The following is a 21069-nucleotide window of genomic DNA, read 5'->3' as shown; positions in this document are numbered from 1 at the left end:
GAAGATAAACAGATGGCCAAGAGACACATGGAAAGATGCTCATCAGAAAAATGCAAATGAAAACCACAACCAGATATCACCTCACGCCTGTCAGAATGGCTAAAATCAACAACACAAGAAACAATAGGTGTTGGTGAGGATGTGGAGAAAAAAGAACCCTCATGCACTACTGGTGGGAATGCAAACTGGTGCAGCCACTCTGGAAAACAGTATGGAGGTTCCTCAAAAAGTTAAAAATAGAACTACCCTATGAACCAGAATTGCACTACTGGGTATTTACTCAATGAATACAAAAATACTGATTCAAAGGGATATGTGTACCCTTATCTAGATAGCAGCATTATCTACAATAGCCAAATTATGGAGAGAGTCCAAATGTCCATCGACTGATGAATGGATAAAGATGTGTATGCATGTACATACATATATAATATATGCCCATTATATATTATATATAATATACATTGTACCAATTATATATATAATGGAATACTATTCAGCCATAAAAAAGAATGAAATGGCATGATGTGGATGGAGCTAGAGATTATTATGCTAAGTCGGTCAGAGAAAGACAAATATCATATGACTTCAATCATATGTGGAATTTCTGAAACAAAATAAATGAGCAAAGTGGAAGAGAAGAGAGAGGGAAGCAAACCAAGAAGCAGACTCTAACTATAGAAAACAAACTGATGGTTACCAGAAGGAAGCGTGGGAGGGGGATGGGTTAAATAGATGATGGGGACTAAGGACTGCATTTGTTGTAATGGGCACCAGGTGATATATGGAAGTGTTGAATTCCTATATTGTACACCTGAAACTAATTTTACACTGTTTGTTAACTGAAATTTAAATAAAAACTTTAAAACTTTTTTGCAGATTCTGTTCCATTTTCTGTTTTACAAGATTCTGTCATTTTATTTGTTTTATATTTTTTAATGTTTATTTTTGAGAGACAGAGAGAGAGAGAGACAGAGAGAGAGAGAGAGAGAGAGAGAGAGAGAGAGAGAGTGCAAGTGGGGGAGGGGCAGAGAGAGAGAGAGACGGAGACACACAATCCTAACCAGGCTCCAGGCTCTGAGCTGTCAGCACAGAGCCCAACACAGGGTTTGAACTCACAAACTGCAAGATCATGACCTGAGCCGAAGTCGAACACTTAACCGACTGAGCCACCCAGGCACCCCGATTCTGTCATTTTATAATCCAATCTCCCTCCATGTTAAGGAAGTTGCTCATGAAAAATGCTGGGATGCCAGGAAACTCAGTCAACCAGCCAAGACAATTAGATGCTCTCCCTTCTTGTGGAGGTATGGGAGATTTCTAGTGCTCTCAAGGTCTTAAGATCAAGTCTCTTGGGTTTTCCAAGTTAAGTCTGAAGGCAAAGGGTAAAACACATGAGAGGCTGCCTACAAAGAGAGTGGCAGCCATTAACCACAAAAAAAGGTTTGTGAGTAGTGATCCAAATCTCAAATACAACAGAGCTGAGACTTAAGAAGAACCCAATAAAGGGTATATGTGTGTACAGAAGAGACCACTGTCTCCTAGGACCAAATTTTAACAGATTGAAAAAGAGCAATACTTAATAATAGCTAAGAAGAGATATCTATGAAGGCCTCCCTAATAAGCAGCTCTCAGAAAGTCTTATTTTCCAAAGTATATTGCAGTCATAGTAGAGCACTCATTAGGAAGTTTGCTACATTAAGTAAGAGCTATTTTTCAAAAGCCTCCCTTATACAGAGCCAAAATCTACTTTCCCTATAACTTTTAGAGATTAGTTTTAGCTCAGCCCTTCAGTCAAAAAGAGAGCAACCCAAGTCCAACTTCCTCGTGACAATCATTTGATGCTCCAATTTCTGAAAACACTTCTCTCATCTCCATAAGTCTCTGTTCTGTAGGTGAAACAACGTTAATTCTTTCAACCATTTTGTTTGCACAACATGGTTTGTAGAGGCTATATATCATTGTGATTTTGTCCCATAAGGAACTCTTTAAAGATTAAGATTCATATTATTTGCGTTTTTGTGCTAATAAGAGTATTTTAAGAAGGACGTGTAGACATTTTGATTTCTGCCTCAAGTCTTAATGAATCATAGGACTTATAACTCTCTTCTCCTACCTGGTGGAAGAATACTGCTTGAAAATTACAGCATCAGTTACTAAAGAGTAAATTAAATGTTCAAACAAAAATACAGTCTCAGAGCGACCGCTTTCTGACATCACCTAACCTTCTCACCACAAATCAATGCCCTAAATTTTCATTATTAAAGATCAGTTGGTTTTCAAACTTACTTAAAAAAAAAAAGACACCATTTCTTCAAACAGAAGCAATTCAGTGTGGTAGCTAACAGTACAGCCTGGGCTTGAATCCCAATTCAGCCACTTACTACTAGTTATTTAGCCTTGAGCTAGTTACTTTTCTGTGCTTGAATTTCTTCTGAAAAATGAGGATAATGTCTACTTCATACGTTGTCTTGAGGATTAAATGAAATAATCTTTAGTGTTGAGAACAATGTCAGGCACAAAGTACTTACTATATAAGTGTTTGCTATTATTATAATTCCAACAAAATTTTACCAGGAAGCTAAATGTATGCATAAAAGATCTAAAAGTGGCCCTGATGTATTTGAATAAAACATGCTCTAGTCCTAACCATACCACAACCCACCCTGCACCTTATCCCATTCAGGTTCACAATTTAAAATCTATACTAAATGATTTTACCTCTTGGGGTTAAAGAACTGTATGATCAGAAACCTCAAATCAAATGTAACATATCATACTCCAGAACAAGTTAATTCACCTTAGAAAGATCAGTCACCTTGGAAGGTACAGAGTAATACTCTCTGAAAAGAATACATAGAACAAAGAGTTTGTTTGTTTAATAAGGAAGAAGACATCTGGAACATGGCCAACCAGCCACACGGAACCGGTCCGGGGAGAATCACTGTGAGGAAATACTGCTGTGGCTGATGATGGTGATAGCTATGATCATTGAGGATTTGCCATGTGTTCAGCAAAAGTACTGCATATGTATTAACTTGTTAAGCCCCACAACAAATCTATGGGGCAGAAGCGGTTTTCATCCTTTATCATCCCCATTTCACAGACACAATAGGCACAAAGAGGTTAAAATAAGTGGCCCAAATTTACATAGTTAATAAACGGCTGAGCTGAAATCCAAACCCAGACACTCCTAGTCATGCATCAGCCCCATATTAGTGGAAATCTTAAGGGAAAACAAGGCAAGAGGGGACACAAATCACTGAGAACACCCAATTATGCCCAGTGCCACCCTGAACTTGCATAACAAAATCCTGAGAGTGTAAACTCTGGAGACAGACGGAACAGTGTTCAAATCTTTGTTACACTGTTTATAAGCCATGTGGTCTCGAGCAAGATACTGAAGATCTCTGAGCCTCAAATTACTCAATGTTGTCTTCAGGAGCACAGATCATGTGTGCAAACAATCTACCACCCTTGCACATACCAAGCTTTCAGCAAGCAGTGCCATTATTGTCAAAGCTCTTTTTATTTTCCAAATATTGTATCCATTGCTCCTGTCCTCCATTGCCAGCTTAGAAATTAACATCATTCCCATAGGACAGGAGAGGACACGGATAGAGTAAGTAATTTACACAGAACTGACAGCAGGTCAGCCCAAGGCAGGAATTCAAATCCAAAATTTCCCAGCGTCCAGCCCAATCATTTTCAACTTTCAGCCTCCTCTGCCAAATTCTTAAATTGTTCCTCCTCTTCTTAAGTCTGCCTTCCTCGCCCAGAGAAGAAAGTGAGCACTTGTAACCAATGTCAGATGAAAATTAAACAGATTTTCTGAGTGACAGGATGATCCTCTTGCATTTTCTGGGGGAGATTGGTTCCTGCCAACCAACTGGCAGAGAAAAAGGTGACAGCAAGCCACAGAAGTGCAAGTATCAGTGGGTGGAGAAATGTCAGAAACAAAGAAAACTCTTTAAAATATTAAATGCAAACTCATTTACTGGTGGCCGCAGATAAGATGGTAGAGTTTACCATCGACAGGAACTGTGACAGTGATGAATGAAACCATTCTGGAACTGTGAAGGAAAGTAGCCACCGAGAAGGGGGGCAGGCATTTGAGGGGGAGCAGGAGGATGCTGTGGGCGGGGGAACAAGAAGAGAATGAGAACTAGTTATGTGTGGGCTGAGGCATTTTCAGTGGCAGAACAAAAAATATAGAAATAATGTTGCTGTTGGTACTTAAAAAGCCCAGGCAGGCATCAACTCCCACCCATCCCTAGTCCCCCACACTCTAAAATCAGGGAAACTGTGGCTTCAAAGAAAGAAAGAGGGGGAAGGAAGAATTGGGGAAGACGCATTTTGACAAATTAAATCCAACAGGGTCAGTTATCAAATCCCAAAAGGAGGAAAAAGATCCCATGGCAGGACCAGGATAATGGATGATGTAATCAGTGAATGCACCACTGGCTATCCCTCAGCACTTAAGAAGGACTGTTATCGAAGGACTAGGGAAGTTTGAAAGTCATTGTTCCAAGTTCTTTTTCACTCCCCAGTTAAAAGACAACATGCTGCCAGAAATAAAAAGCAAGCCTGAGTCATAGTTGGAATTGAAAGAAAGTGTTGAAAATGGAAGGCGAGTTATGGAAATGGGTGTCTCATAAATGAAAATAAAGAATTTGGACTCGCTGCAATTCTTTCAAAGCTCCTGAGAAGACAGAGAACTTTGCACACTTCATTTTTAAGTACTTGACTATTTCAGTGAACATAAGCATGTGGTTTAGGTTCACTTTCCCCTTTATTCAACAGAGCTTTGGTATTTGTGTTTTCTCAAGCAAAGCTACATCATGTCCTCTGAAATCTCTCATTCACTCTGCAAGCATTGATCGTGCTCCTACTGGGTGACAAGTATGGTATCAGATGCTACACAATCAGTGTGTAAAGAAGAATAAGCTGCAGCCTCTAAGGAGTTTAGAGATGAGTTGGTGAGACAACATCAAAAGGCAAGAAGCAGGTAAATCCCAGATCCAAATTCAAGGGCAAAGTCCCCACAAATTCAATGGCAAGCTGTCAGTACATCGAGAGGCCCCAAGCTAACAACACACAAGAGGCCCCAGAGCTAAAAGGGAAAAGTAAGGAACAACTAGGAAGTGAAAGACAGCTCTGAAAACCACGAGAGTCATCAGGGGCTGGAATGATCCTGAAATATATGAGGGGAGGTGACCCTTGAAGAACTCGTCAGATTTGTACAGGGAGAGACAAAGAAGAAAGACCATTCCAGAATAGGAATATCCTCTTACCACAAGTTTCTCTTCTTTGACCTAAACTTTCCTAGCTTGACAAACTAAAAGAAAAACTGCAAAAAGCCAAGTTTTCTAGACTTTCCAAAACTCCCTTTAATGACTTATGATCTACCTTTTTTCTACCTTATGATCTCCCTTTTACATTCACAACTCAGTTTTTTTGGCTTTTAATCTTTTCCTATTTGAGTGGTCCTCAAGCCTGAGCATGCATCTGAATCACCTAGGTCACTTATGAAATAAGCAGATACTTGGTCTCTGATTCAGGCAATCCAGGGCAGGGCCCTAAACCTGCATTTTTAACCAGTTTCCTCCTTTGGTGAATTCTGTTACAGGTGGCCAAAGAAAGCCACACTTGGATAAACATTAGGGCTACTCCAACCAAAAATGTACCCCATAACATGAGCTTCTTAAGCGTTAGGCCAAGAAAGAAACTGGAGAATGAAAATACAGGTATCAGATATGACCCCACATTCTCCCCACCACTACTCCCAATCTCCACCTGTTCTATTCCATGAGATACAAAAAAATGGAGTCAAAAGACTCAAAAAAAAATCAAAACAACACACACCCATACATGTACACTCACAAGATAAAGAAGAACATCACACTAATATTGAAAACGTGGCCCAGGTTTAACTCAAAATCCATTAAGCTCACACAGGTTCAAGGTCCACCAGAAAAATGCACCCTCCCAAGCCACCTGGGCTAGCTCTCTCTCTTTTTTTTAATGTTTATTTGAGAGAGAGAGAGAGAGAGAGAGAGAGAGAGAGAGTAAGTGGGAGAAGGGCAGAAAGAAAAAGAGAGGGAGACAGAAGATCTGAAGCAGGCTCTGTGCTGACAGCAGAGAGCCCCATGCAGGGCTCAAACTCACCAACTGTGGGATCATGACCTGAGCCAAAGTCAGATGATTAACTGACTGAGCCACCCAGGCGCCCTGGGCTAGCTAGCTCTCTTACCCTGAGCGATGACCTCTGGACTATCAATCTACTAGCAACTAATAAAATAAAAATATAGTTCTAAGTCTCTAAAACCCAATGCAACAAATCTTGAATAGCAGAAGCCATGAATCCATTTCTACCTCCCCTGAGGTTGGAGAAAATAGCTCAGTACTTAACCCATACTTCGTAAGCTGTCCAAATAATCCTCCTTACACATAGCTCTGAACAAGGTATTGATCACTACAAAACCTGCCACTGACAACCCATTGTCTATAGAATAAAAAGCCAACCTCTTACTCTGACAGTCAAATGACTCCTTCATCTGACCGTCAAATAATCTACTTTTATTACCATATCCTATATTCCTAGAACACCAGACTATTCCCATTGTACAGACTTATGCTGGTCTTCTCCACCTCTATTGGCATTAAACATGCAAGTCCCTCTACCCACAGGGCCCAGAATTCCTGCCCTCTCCCCCTGCCTTCAGATGCCTCCTGTAGTACATTTGGCCGGCTTTATACACGATCCTGTAGCTCTCGTCTCTCCTCAAATTTTAAGCCCCTTGAAAGCAGGTACCAGGTCTTATCCCCCAGAGCACCCAATGCAGCTACTTACTAGATTAGTGAATTCTTTTCTGCTGGTACAGAAAGGGTTAAACACAGATTGCTATAACTGACAGATGGTCTGAGAAAATCTTTCCCATCACTAGAACTGGCATTTCTCCAGTAAGGACAGACTGGATCTTGCTACTTAAAGCACATTTTCCAACAGATACTATGAGATATGATTCCTTCATTTTTTTTTAATTTTTCAATAAGAATAATTTAACATTTCTGAAAAATGATAGTGTGATGAGAGCAGCCAAGTTTGATGGTCCATCCATCCATCCATCCATCTATCCTTCCCTTCCCTTGCACTAACTTTTATTTAAGTCTTAGTAGAGATAGCACCCTGGGATTTGAAGCACAGGACAAGCAAGTGGGGTTGAGCTGTATCAAAGTGTTGCCTCCATGCCGGTTTAGGCATAATGCAAGAAGAGAAACCCACCCCCCATAAATCAGAGGATTGGCCAGAACCCCCTGAGAGCCTCTCCCATAGTATAAAGCCCTCTGAGAAAGCCCAGACAAGTTGGAGACAGTCTCCCTCCTCAAGGAGCTCACACTCTAGCTAGAGCCTCAGAATCAACATGTCTACATTTTGTTTTTCTAAAAGACAAATTAACTGAGTATTAACAGATTACTATGGAGATCAGGGTTCACTGGGTTGAGGGTTGACCCTAAACATTGGCTTAATGGATTGCTGCCTACACCATGTGGTCCAAGGGCCAGGGAAAATGTCTCTACATTAGCCTGCCTTCGTACCTGAAATTCCATTGTTCCCTAAAGAGAAGGCACTATAAACACCCATTTAAACTGCAAACATTTCCTAGAGCCAGGAGTCTAATGAATAATTGCATGGACGACTTTTTGCAAATATGTAAGCCAGTGAGAAAGCAGGCATCTACTGACTGAACAGGAAGGAAGCCCAAACCATGGCTACTTCTGACAGGTACATAAGACCACTGCCTATCACTCACCACCATCTGAAATATTGAATGCCTTTAGTCCCATCCTCCAAGAAGCTCTCAGTCTAGTGGGGAAGACACACATGTAAACAAATTTCAACATAATGGAGTAAGTGTACACAGGTGTCATGAACTCAGAAGAGAAACCTAGCCTGAAGGGCTTGGAAAATTCTTCTTAGAGGAGGTGATATCTGAGCTGTGTCTTGAAGTAAAAACAGAAATTAGGAAAGAAAGATGGAAACAGTGTTCCATGCAGAAGGATTTGCATAAGCAAGGACATGGGGCAGCCTTTTGTGTATATAAGAGTGTAGCAGGGGCGGGGAGAGGTAGAAAGATCTGTAAGCCATTCAATATTATTGTCGCATCAAGTGTGATATAGAAAGTAGGTAGAGGGGAGATAGATCGTGGTAAGAAACAGATTGTGAAGGGACTTGTACATCATGTCAGGGAGCTTGGACTTGATGCTCAGCTTAATAGGAAACACTGAAGGGTTTTAAGCAAGGGAATGAGACAATCAGATTTATGCTTAGGAAAATCAATGGTGGCTGTGTGGAGAATGGATTAAAGAGATGCAGGGCCAGCTGTAGGAAACACAATTAACAGGCTGACTCAATAAGCTCAGATGCTGTCCCCTCTGCCTTTCTCCTCTTCACCTCCCTTCTCACACACTTCCCTCCTTCCTCTCCTCTGCCTTCCAACCAGGGTCTGGAGCCTGCCCTTGGTTCCTGGTGGAGCTGCAGATACCTCTGCAGGCTGGAGGGAGTCTTTTTCTTCATGGAAAATATTCAACCAACTTGGCACCTAGATGCCAACCAAAGTGGTAACGACGGCAAAATTACCCATTCCCTGAGATGTGGCTCTCACCCGAAAATCTCCCAAAGACCCTCCTTGGATTCCTCCTTTATTCAGAGTGGCAAAAATAATTCGAGTTTGAATAACGTCTGCTATGTGACTAGAGTGATAGAGAAGTTTAGAAATGAGGCAAATCAAGCTCTTTGTTCATTTATCACAGAAGCCCTCTTTTCATTTCCCCCTATATTTTGCAAAGCCCCGGTAAACATTTGATTTTCCCTTAATAATGCCTTACTATGGCCCTTTTTGCTCCAGCAGGCTACCTACAAGCTGCTCACCACTTGAGCACTGTCTCATAAGTGATTTTTCACCTTAGATATGATATTGAACTGCAAAATATCTGAGAAAAGTAGCCCGGGCTGAAGGTTAACAACTCCAGTCTGAGCGATACCACCACCCAATGGTGATCGATCGGAGAATCTTAAAATGAAGCTGATCTTAGCCCTAGCTCAGCTCTGCTTGGCTGTAGTCATTGCCAGTTCACACCCAGTAAGAGGCCCCAGTGGCTGTCTTTGAGGCTGACCAAACTTCATACAGTGTTTCCCCAAATAAAATGAGCCACCGACACTGGACCACTACAGGCAAAGAAGCCTTAGGCTGTATGAGAACATTCTTTCAATCTTCATCAGTCCTTAGAGATGGAACCTATTAAATTGGGCACATTAGATATGTTTTACCAGATTGTATTATTAGTAGGGACAGCAAAAGCTAAGAAAGAGAGTGGCTACCTGGACTCCAGTGGAGACAAAAAGTCAACTCCAAAATAGTCTCTGGATAAGTTGGTGAAGCCCAAAGCCCAATCTTTACTCCCACAAATATTTAACTAGTATATCCTGGGTGCTCAGCTTTGTACCAGGCAAGAGCCCACCTGTGTCCTCAAGTGGTTACAATCTAGGTGATCTGAAAGGCAACCATAAAAAACAAAACAAAACTAGACCTCAACTGACAACAACCTCAAAAGTGGCAAGCAAAGTGACATCAACGCAGATGACATGAGATGTGGTTCACGAAAAGGTCTTCAAAGGGGCACCTGGGTGGCTCAGTCGGTTAAGCATCCGACTTTGGCTCAGGTCATGATCTTGCGGTTCATGAGTTCAAGCACTGCATCAGGCTCCACCCAGACAGTGCAGAGTCTGCTTGAGATTCTCTCCACCCCCCATGCCTCTGCCCCTCCTTGCTTGCTTGCTTGCTTGCTTGCTCTCTCTCTCAAAATAAATTAACTTAAAAAAAAAGAAAAGTAAAGGTATTCAAAGGTGTGACGGATTAGGAGAGATCAGCAAGGTTTCTGGGGGAGGACAAGTAACTTTTTCAAAACCTACCACTTATTGAATGTTTACCGTGTTTCAGGCACAATACCTTAACATTATTTCTATTAAGCAAGTATCGGTTTTACCCCTCATTTTACAGATGAGGATCTGAGGATCTAACGACTTACATTATTTGCCCAAGTTCACATAAGGTGATAAGTATGGGGCCAGAAGTCAAACCCAAATTAGCCTGACTCTAGAGTCCATGCTCTTAACTACTCTTGCCTCCAAAATGATCCTATGCTCTGGGGCAAGATGGCTGAGCTAAATGGAAAGACGAGTTGGAAAAGAATTAGAGGGGATTCACATACGCGGTTATCTCTCTCTCCACTGGTATCTAGGGTTCATGCAAATCTGACTCTAAAGAGTCCTTGAGTGCCTTCTTTCCCCTCTAAACACATAGACTCCACTAATTGCCAGTAGAATGGAAAGCCAGGAATCTCTCCCTCAGTTCTGATAAAGTTAGCTCAAGTTTCAAACAACTCTAAGAATTTTTAGTTCAAGCAACAATTCTGTTTCTATGGAAACATGTAAGGGCAAACTGTAGGAACTACAGCACAGGCAGGCTTCACCTCCACCCTACAAGCTGCAAAGCTCTTTTTCCCTTTAAATTAAAGGAACCCTATGTAAACAAGCCTTCATGGCTGGGCAGCTTGTGGGTTGTTGGGAAGGAAGGGATTTAACAATAATGGAACTATAAGAACAGCTTGAATTCAACAGAGTTCCAGGCCCTCTGAACTACTTAACTCAGGCCTCTCCTTTGATATATCAGGTTTCTTTGGTGTATAAATATTAGACTCTTCAATCTCTAGCAATACACTACCATGAGATGTAATTATTTGGTGGACAGTAAGTGGCTAATTTGTGCCTGAGCTGAACCATCTGCAACCTCCTTTGAAAGAGCCAAACCTCAACTAACCAGAATCCAATTAAGTGGAGTCCTCAACTAACTGCATTGACCTTTTGCACAGAGAGATTGACTATGATAAGACAAAACTATCACAGAAATGCAATACAATATGGGTGTACTGGGAGGGGTAATCTGTATAGCTGTGTCATTTGGAGCAACTTCATTATACTCTCTATTCCTCTATTTCTTCATGTAGGTAGTCGTTGTTAGCAGGATTAAATGACATAGTTTATGTAGGATACTTCACACAACACCTGGAACTCAGTAAGCATGCAAATCTTAGCATATATTTATACTCTATAAAGCCATACAAAACCATCATCCGGGGTCATTCTGGTGTGAGTCCCCATCCACCCCTCTCCTTTTCCATCCCCATTTCCAAGGGTAAACAGTGATCTCTGATAGTGTGAAAAATGTTCTTGATGCCTAGCAAGGGCTTTCTTTATCATCAAAGAATCTGTGATATTACTTTCTGAATCAGGAAAGAGCCTAAACATTTCTCAATAGTTGATGAGGAGTAAAGCCAAAATAATATTCAGGTTCCATTTACCTTCCTACTTTCAATCTCACTGCCCCCATATTCCCTCCAAATGAACTGATCTTTAGCCTATGTGCAATGTGAACCACACATTTTGCACCAACTGACTTGATATTACAATTGAACAACCCAGTCTCTGTAACAGTGTGTTTGTCTCAAGCTCTGCAGAAACGGATAGGTCTGTGAAGTTGTCTAAGTACAGCATCATGCCCAATTAGGCACTTAATTGGGCACCACTTGCTGCTGATGATAATTATCATTATTATTCCCACTACCAGCCTGAGGTAAAATTGTTGAAAAGGCAAGTTGTTTTCCTAGCCCCAAATACCCAATGGGCAGGTTTTTCCTCCGTGGTGTTTCCTCTCCTTGTTCCCTCAGGTGACCAGTGCCCCAAACCTTCTCCCACACCCATTCACACTGAGGCATAAGGGACCAGTGACAGTTAAAAGTGCATTTAAAGAGACAGATGGAATGATAGGTCTTCAGATGAGTTGGAAACATCACAAAGTATTCCAGGAGATGGTAAAAGGACAAAAAGACCTAGGGGAACCCTTAACATCACACAACCTAGGCATGTGCTCCTCCAAAGTCAGAAGAATCAACCTCAAAAACAGAAACATAGAGCTACACAGTATACTCACAATTTCTCAGTGAGTCAATACTACCAAGAAGGTCTAGGAAAATTAAACCAATATGTAGATGATGGCAACAGTTTGCCTGATGTCATAGAAGGAATACCAAAATATCTATCCCAATGGTCATCAAGGGCAATTTCAAATGGTAAGTTACGTAAGTGATATGTTAAATCATTCAGAGCCATGAAAACCATAGTTCAGATTTTCCTATAAGTCCTCAAGCAAAGAAAATACCCTGAGAAATTGATACACCAGATAGCTACCCTTTGATTTAAAAGACTGGGAGAGAAGGGCTATCAGGAACTGTCTCAAGTTGAGATGACAACTTGTGATGGAGGCACTAGGCTTGCTGGCCTTCCTTTTTCCTTCCTTTATTCCTTCTAGCAGGGGGGGAAACAGGGCAAGACAACTACAAAAAAGGACTACTTCAGTTTACTTCGGACCAGCCCTGCCCTGGACTCAGGTCTCCTTTCTCAAATTGATGATCAGTCCACACGCTTTCACTTTTTACAAATTCCCCCAAACCACTTAACACAGTTAAAAATCTCCAGCTGAGTTTCCATCAGTACTCTCTGTGGAAAGAAGATACCAAATGAAAGTGAAACTGTGCATGTCTGGCCCCATGAAGGGTGAAATATTTGGATAACATATTGGACATTTCAAATACCTTCCATTTTCTGCTGAGGCAGCTGACTTGCTGGGAACACGTTCTTTGAGAAGGAAAAAGTTAAGTGCTCTATTCCAGATCTTCAGTGGGGCAGTGAGCTTGACAGAACATCAACTAGAGGAACCCAATTAACGTAGTTTTCACCATGACAACCAGGGCATCTTCCTAAGAAATCAGTGGGGTTCACACATGAAAGGGGAAGAAGGGAGAAGAATGTCAGAGAATGTGCTGACTTTGAAAGACCCCTTTTTGAAATGAGCCAAAATTATTCATTTCCTCAAAACGTCTACAAATGGAGAATTATTCCTGTCAATGACGTGACATTCATTTAGCTCACGTACGCACAGTTTCTGGATGGTGGAAGGCATCAACAAGAGCAGGAGTCTGAGAAAGTGTCCCACATATATGCATGGTTTATAAATCACCTGGAGTGGGGGCATTAGGACAGGACAGACCCAAACACAGCTCTGTAAGTATCATGCAGTTGAAGAGATGCAGACATCACTGAAATTCTAATCCATAAGTTAAAAGGTGTTATCTTCATGAATTCTCATTCATAAATTACTAGCATTGCTAAAAAATTTCCCATCTGAAATGCTCTCTTCTCCCCTCCCCTACATCAATCCAAAAACTCAAATTCCTATCCCATAAAGCCATCTTTACAAAATCATCTGAAGTTCATTGGATCAATCTTTTTTTTCACAACTTATATTAGATAAAAAGTTCACACCACATACCTGAATATTAGATTCTATATTATTTTATAAACTATTTACTGTATTTATATCATATTTCCCATTGTGACCATAGTTTCTTCAAGGGCATACTACTTCTGTACCCCCAAAGCACCACATGAGATTAGGTTAGAGTAAATGCCTAATAAAAATGTACATGGTGCTTGATTACTTAGAGAGTTCATGCACAACAGTCTAATTTAAAGCTGACTACATGACCTTGAACTTAGTGCCTCTATTACTGCAGCAGGAAACAAGACTGTCCTTCTGTGTTCTCCATAGAAAATGAGGGGAAGGAACACTGGTGGCAAGAATTTGCTACCACTGTGGATTTCCTTTCTGCATATTACTGGGATTAAGAAGAAGAAAAGGATGACTCATCATTTGCAGTCCAGTCGCAGTGGGTATTTATAGCTGACTCTAGAAATAGTGTTCTCACAACTGCATGCCTTCATTCTATCCTTCCTTCAAGGCTCAACTTAGGTGTTACTTCCTCCATGATTCCTTCCTTGCTGCTTCATCCAGGACTCTTATCTCTTCTGAACTACCAGAGCATTTTAATTTTCCTCCTTTCATGACATATGACCTTCTACCTTGTGTTTTAACTATTTACGTTCTTGTTTCCTCTCCCTAGGAGACAGACACAGTGACATAATAGGTACATAATACTAGTAATAGCTAACACTTATTGAATATATGCTACTTTGCAAGGACTTTATTTTACTTTGCAAGGACTTTACATACATTATTTGATTTAATACTCAAAGCAATCATGTTGAGGTAAATATTAGACACAATATCTCAGTTTTACAAACAAGAAACTAAGGCTTGGAAAGATTAAGTAATTTGCCCCAGATCATACAACTAATATGCATCATAGGTAAAATTTGATTTGAGGGTCAGTAGTGTTAAAAACTGTACTATAATAACTCTTAATAAATGGTGAATAAATGAAGGAAGAAATGTAGTGAATTAAAATATATAACTGTCTTACCCAAGCCACGTGTTCTCATTTAGGCTAAGACTGAACAAGGATCTGGTACCATCTACTAGTAGAATAATTAGACCCAATGTCAAAAGCAAGAGATCAAATAACAGTCTTTTAATGCCACCTATTATTCATCCAAGGAGAGCCCTGGTTTATGTTTTCAGTATCTCCTTGATCTGCAAACTATCCAAAGTTCATACCTGAAAATTTTGCATTAACTGCCCACCGAGAATACAGTGGAATTGTGGAACTACCCTCTCTTCATTCAGGCCAGGTAATCAAGTTCTGGGCAAGGTGAATCTACTAAGATCAGCTAAAATTTCATTAATTTTCATAAAACTGCTGAAATACAATCCACCATCAGTGGATTGACTCTAGAGTCAGCATAAGATGGGCCTTGCCTGCACATATGCTATATTCGGTCTGTCAAATAGCAGCATTTTCACTCAATCAACAGTAGTTAGTGACCAAAAGAGTGGGCGTATAAATGTTTGGTATAAAAATGTTGAGGAGCCATATGAAGAAGTAGAGGTGAGAATGACCCCCGGACCGACCAAAGCCCATCCGCCACTGCATCCCCACGTCCAGCACCTATGTCCCACCACCGTCACCACCATGCCCATGAGAGAGGCTGAAGGGGATGCTAAAGGAGATAAAGCCAAGGTGAAGGATGAGCCACAGAGAAGATCCGCAAGGTTATCTGCTAAACCTGCTCCTGCAAAGCCAGAGTCCAAACCTAAAAAGGCCCCTGCAAAGAAGGGGAAGAAGGTACCCAAAGGGAACAAGGGGAGAGCTGATGCAGAAAACGGAGGTGCCACAAGAGACCAGGCGCAGAAAGGTGCTGGAGATGCCAAGTGTGTGCATTATGGGTAACTGTGTACTTCTGGTGACTGTACAGTTTGAAATACTATTTTTTATCAAGTTTTATAAAACTGCAGAATTTTGTTTTACTTTTTTTAAGCTATGTTGTTAGCACACAGAATGTTTCAGTGTTGTTTTGGGGGAAGGGCATACATCAGTAGTAGAATATCTCTGAAGCTAGACTGATACAAGGGGAAAAACACCATCCCCTTCTAGTTCTGAGAAACTTCCCCTTGGTTCCCAGGAGGAGGGATTCCTTGATGTTGACACACATTAGTCACTTTGGCACAAACGCCTTGTGGTGTGGAAAAACTAAAATTCATTTTTATGTCCTCTTCTCCTCTGCCTTCAACATAAGCTTATCTCCCTTAAACCCAGAGACCTGTTGGAACCTGACCCCAAGAAATGGTTCCCAGTATGTAAAGCAATCTGGACGTTAGTGTCACCATTGAGATGGCATCTCTCAAAAGGGTTCCTATTTTAGTTTGTGGAGCTTCAGATTGGTAATTCTGCCATTTTCATTTCCTGAAATTCGGGGCTGGCTTGTAAAAAGTTGTTAAACAACATGCAAATGTGAAATGTCAACCCTCAGTCTAAACTTTCCCTGTTCAGAGCATCAAACGAAAACTTCACTGGGTTTTATAGTGGCCTCCTGATTTTGGTAGTCCATTGAAGAAGGGAGTTTGAAAGTTGTTGTATACTGTTACCAAATGTCTGCCCATGTCCTGCCTGAAATACCATGATTGTTTATGAGAAGTATCTTTAATAAAGCTGGATACACTTTGGTTTGAGAAAAAAAAATTGAGGGGCACCTACCTGGCTCAGTCAGAAGAGCATACAACTCTTGGATCTTGGGGTCATGAGTTTGAGCCCCATGTTGGGTATAGAGATTACTTTAAAAAGTATTTTTTAGTGCTCGCTTCGGCAGCACATATACTAAAATTGGAACGATACAGAGAAGATTAGCATGGCCCCTGTGCAAGGATGACACGCAAAAAGTATTTTTTAATGTTTGTTTATTTTTGACAGAGAGAGAGAGAGAGAGAGAGAGAGAGAGAGAGAGAGAGAGGGCACACAAGCAAGGGAGGGGCAGAGAGAGAAAGTAAGACACAGAATCCAAAGCAGGTTCCATGCTCCAAGCTATCAGTACAGAGTCCAACACAGGCCTCAAACTCATAAACTGTGAGATCGTGACCTGAGCTGAAGTCAGACACTCAATGAACTGAGTCACCCAGGTGCCCCTCAAAAAATAAAAACTTAAAAAAAAATTTTTTTTAAACTATAATACATTAGCGTTTATCTGAAGTCTTTCACAGCAGCAGGCCCACAGCTGACCATGGGCAACATCCCCCTGGATATGCAATGTGGATAACTAGGCCAGAACACAAATATCATTTGTCCAGAAAAAAAATTCTGTTCTCTGGCCATTCCATTGTACAGATAGTACAGTGTATTTCAGAGGACACATGCTGATGCCACCCAGCCTGAATTCAAATCCTGGCACTGCAATCTTTAACAAACTACTTAACCCACTCTGTGCCTCCATTACCCTATTTCAAAGATGGGATAATAATAGTATCTACTTTACAGAGCTATAAGGATTAAATGAATTATATGTGCAAAACACTGGCCACAAATAAGTGTTATATAAGCATTGCTATGCTTATTCTAATATAGAACTATTTCTTAATATTCAAGACCTACATAGTTCAGTAGTTCTCAACCAGGGACAATTTTCTCTTGCAGGAGACACTTAGCAATCTCTGGAGACATTTTTGGTTGTCATCAAAAAAGGGGGTAGGGGAATGGTACTGGCTTCTAGGGGGTTTAGTCGAGGGACAATGCTAAACATCCTACAATGCACAAAACAGGCCTCTACAACAAAGAATTCTCTGGTCCAGGGCACCTGGGTGGCTCAGTTGGTTAAGCATTCGACTTCGACTCAGGTCATGGTCTTGGAGTCCATGGGTTCAAGCTCTGCACCAGGCTCTGTGCTGACAGCTCAGAGCCTGGAGCCTGCTTCAGATTCTGTGTCTCCCTCTCTCTCTGCCCTCCCCTGTTCATGCTCTGTCTCTCCCTCTCTCTCAAAAATAAATAAAGATTAAAGAAATTTAAAAAAAGAATTCTTTGGCCCAAATTATTAATAGTACCAAGGTTGAAAAACCCTGCATAGAGGCAATCTCCTCTTTACTAAAAACTCAATGGAGCAAAACTCCAAGGGACAAATGCCCATAAATAACAGATGATCATTTCATTTCACAAAGCCTTCACCAAAGGATCCTTTCAATACTAGAACTCAATATATTTATGGGTAGCTGATAGATTAATTATACCTTCCTTCATATAATACATTTGATTAGAAATATAGACATATTTTTACATATTTTATACCTACATATCAGTGGAAATTTTATACATTCAATCCTATTTTTTTAAGTTTATTTACTTATTTCGAGAGAGAACACATGCGTGCATATGTGGGGGAGGGGGAGGGGGAGAGGGGAGAGAGAGAATCTCAAGCAGGCTCTGTGCTGTCAGAGCAGAACATCAACTATGAGATCATCACCTGAACTGAGATCAAAAGTCAGATACTCAACAGGCTGAGCTAGCAACCCAGGTGCCCCAAATTTAATCCTAGTTAATGTATTAAAGGCAAACTGTGCATAGAAATCTTTTTGTCAATGATTTCAAAATACAAATAGTTCCTCTCTCATTTCAATATTTAGGTCATCTTAAAGAAGCCAACTGTAATCGACAGGAAGTAAGAGAAAAACTTAAAAGTCCACATCTTATACATCATTGCCAGTCGAAGACAAAGCACATCTGAAACAATAAAGAGCAATGAGAGAGTTTGTATCAACATCCACTTCACAGGACCAACTTATAGAATGTGGCTCCTCTATAAAGCCAACTTTAATTATCTAGATATTGTCTAATGTACTTTATGATTGATTATTGACTGAGGATTCACCCAACATAGTCAAAACTCTTGTGTGTAGGAGATGCTGCGCTACAACATTAACTGGTCAATCAGTGAAGCAAAAAGAAAAAAAATCACCAAATTACCTTCTTGCAGTGTCTCACCCCAACTCTTCCCAAACAAACTATATATAACACTTATTTGGATTGGCTTTAGGTCTCATCCAGTTGTTTAGACTTTAAGTAAACAAATACTCCTTATTCCTGGAATTTCTATGTTCAGAACCACAGCTTGACTTTCCCTCTGCTTCAAGATGAATTGTATGCCCAATGTACCTATTGTATGCTCAGCGTTGTATATAAAAGAAGCTTAAGTCTCAAGCTTATTCACATGAAACAAAGGATAACTTATGAAAACATATAGTCAAGTTTTAGAATTGTTAGTTCAGACTGTGATTATGAGTTCAGATTATTAACCAACTTACAGAGCTAGAGTTCTCAAAGTGGACTTTAATGAGTTGCATCTTGAGGACTAGAGGGAAGAATGTGAATTGGTCCTTGGAACAATGCTGACATGAGTTCAAATCCCAACTCCACTATTCCTTAGCTACTTAACTCTGAGCAAGTTACTTAACCTTTCTGAATCTCAGTGTCCCCATGTGTTTTAGAATGAAGATAATAATATCTTCCACATTGGGTGGTTGTGAGAATTAATCAAGATAATGAAGATTAAAGAAAATAACACAGTGCAAGTCATATTAGATAGGGTGGCCACAAGTCCCTGTGTGTACCAGTTACACATTATCTATATGTTCCCCTACACTGCACAAATTTAATTTTTTTCATTTTTCTGGAATAATCCTTCTTGTTTGTGGTTGGAAATCACTTAACCAGTATCTGACATTTGGGGTCTTAAACTATTGTTATACAGACTCCTTATGCATAAGATTATAAAAGAAAAAAATGTCTCAAAAGAGATCATTCAGGTAACTTCTATTCAGTGTGTATAGGCACTGTGTGGCAATTCTTTAAGTAATCATTAATTGCAAACCAAAGCTTTTTTAATCCTTGGTATTTTGTCATTATTAAGAAGAGAAGGGGGGTTAGAGGAAAAAGGGAAAGAGAAAGATGAGGTGGAGGAGGAAAAAAAAGAGAAAAAGGAGAAAATAGAGAATGGTGAAGACTGACATAGACAGAAAGGTAATCCAGGCAAAGATCAGCACAAACAGACAAAGGCAAGAATGAGTAGATTAAGCATAAAATGATCCATCTGATTGGATCACAAGGAGTACCTCTGGTGTTAATGAGGCATCTTTTGATGCACAAAGAGAATGAAAATTGTTACTTGCTACCAAGTAACTACTTCCATTTTGGGAAGTTAAACCTTTGAAATAACATATGCCAGCTCCTTTGTAATTCTAACTCTTTTCCCTTTCCATCCCTTTGGAAAAGGCAAATGTCCATTAATTTTGGAAAACACATTCAAAATCTGACAAGTTCATCACCAGTCCGGTCAATGAACTGATTGCCCCCAGGTACTTGCCCTTGGACTAGAGGTTATTGGCTTCCCACTACTCTAAGCACTACCAGCAATTTCCACTCACAGTAGGTTGCACCACTCTTCCTTGAAATGTATTACCCTCCTAGGTAAAAAGCAAGAGGCTAGAATGTTGATAAACTGCCAGTTAATTTGTAATGTCCACCACCTCAAAATCTGTGAAAGCTCGCACAAGCCAGGTATGTGAATTGATCAACCCCACAATTCAGCATTTCATTTGAGTATCAGAGATTTTATTTAAAATTCTAACACAATTACCTTTGTATTTTGGCTCACTTCCCATTCAGATTCGGCCAAATAAAATCAATTATCCAAAAAGGTTTTCAACTTATTTATTGCTGAGAGAAAGAGGGAGAGGCAAAAAGAAAAGGGAAGGGAAAGAAAAAAAAGGAAAAGGAAGAGAGGAACAACAAATTTCATATTATGAATTAATCTGAGGTTTTTTTCTTGGGGAACCAAGCAGATAATCCAAAATTAATTAAACCATTTTCCCTCAGCTGGGGAGCCTGAGTGGCTCAGTCAGTTAAGCATCCCGACTCTTGGTTTCAGCTCAGGTCATGATCTCATGGTTCATGAGTTCAAGCCCAGCACAAAGCCTGCTTGGGATTCTCTCTTTCTCCCTCTCTCTCTCTGCCCCTTTATCCACTCACTCAACCTCTCTCTTTCTCTCTCTCTCTCTCTCTCTCTCTCAAAATAAATAAACATTAAAAACACTATCTCCCTCAGTTTACAACCCTATGTAAGCTCTAATTCCCAGCACCCTGACCGGCTTGCAGAGAGCAGTAGTGAACAACAGACAACCACCTCCCAGCACAGACACCGATGTCTGCCCATCTTAGTGCCCTCTCTGCTTTCAGTACTTATTGAACCATAGACTTCTCAGAGATGGACAGCCTGACTCTTCCGGTTATAGCACAACTTCAGTTTCAAAGGGCAACAGAGCCAGTACGTGGCAAATATGTCAAGCAATGGAGTCTATCTTTAGTAGATAGACTAACCCATACCACATCCCTAACCCATCTATGTCCCCTAAATCGTCACCCTACTACCACCTGTGCAGTGCTCTCTTGTATGATAAAATGGAAAGTTTGATGTCTCGAGAATCAACAATATGGATTTGTTCTACCACTTACTATGTGACTTTAGTCATGCTGCTAACTTCTCTAAGCCTCAGTTTAGTAATCAGTAAAATGGTGACAAGAACACCTGCTTCATAACATCATTATGCCAATTAAAAAAAAATTTTAAGGCAACATTTTTAAGACAACATTTGGCACAGAATAGTCAAACAATAAATG

The 21069-nt window shown here is 40.4% G+C and overlaps 1 protein-coding gene and 1 non-coding gene across 2 annotated transcripts; both read left to right on the top strand.

The window, feature by feature from the left end:
- The first annotated feature begins 14980 nt into the window (after positions 1-14980).
- Positions 14981-15306, top strand: LOC125157051 (non-histone chromosomal protein HMG-17-like). Its single transcript, XM_047843288.1, has one exon. It carries the CDS (start codon positions 15049-15051, stop codon positions 15304-15306), a length of 258 nt encoding a protein of 85 aa, XP_047699244.1. The 5' UTR covers positions 14981-15048.
- A 900-nt stretch (positions 15307-16206) lies between these two features.
- Positions 16207-16310, top strand: LOC125157958 (U6 spliceosomal RNA). Its single transcript, XR_007149098.1, has one exon. It is a non-coding gene; the product is annotated as a U6 spliceosomal RNA (small nuclear RNA).
- Positions 16311-21069: the final 4759 nt, after the last annotated feature.

Source organism: Prionailurus viverrinus, chromosome X, assembly GCF_022837055.1.
Source record: "Prionailurus viverrinus isolate Anna chromosome X, UM_Priviv_1.0, whole genome shotgun sequence".
NCBI lineage: Eukaryota > Metazoa > Chordata > Mammalia > Carnivora > Felidae > Prionailurus > Prionailurus viverrinus.
Note: the sequence above shows the minus strand (reverse complement) of the source record. Positions and strands in the feature narration are given on the sequence as shown.

Coding starts and splice junctions, on each gene's coding strand:
- LOC125157051 (XM_047843288.1), top strand. CDS start 15,049: ATGCCCATGAGAGAGGCTGAAGGGGATGCTAAAGGAGATAAAGCCAAG.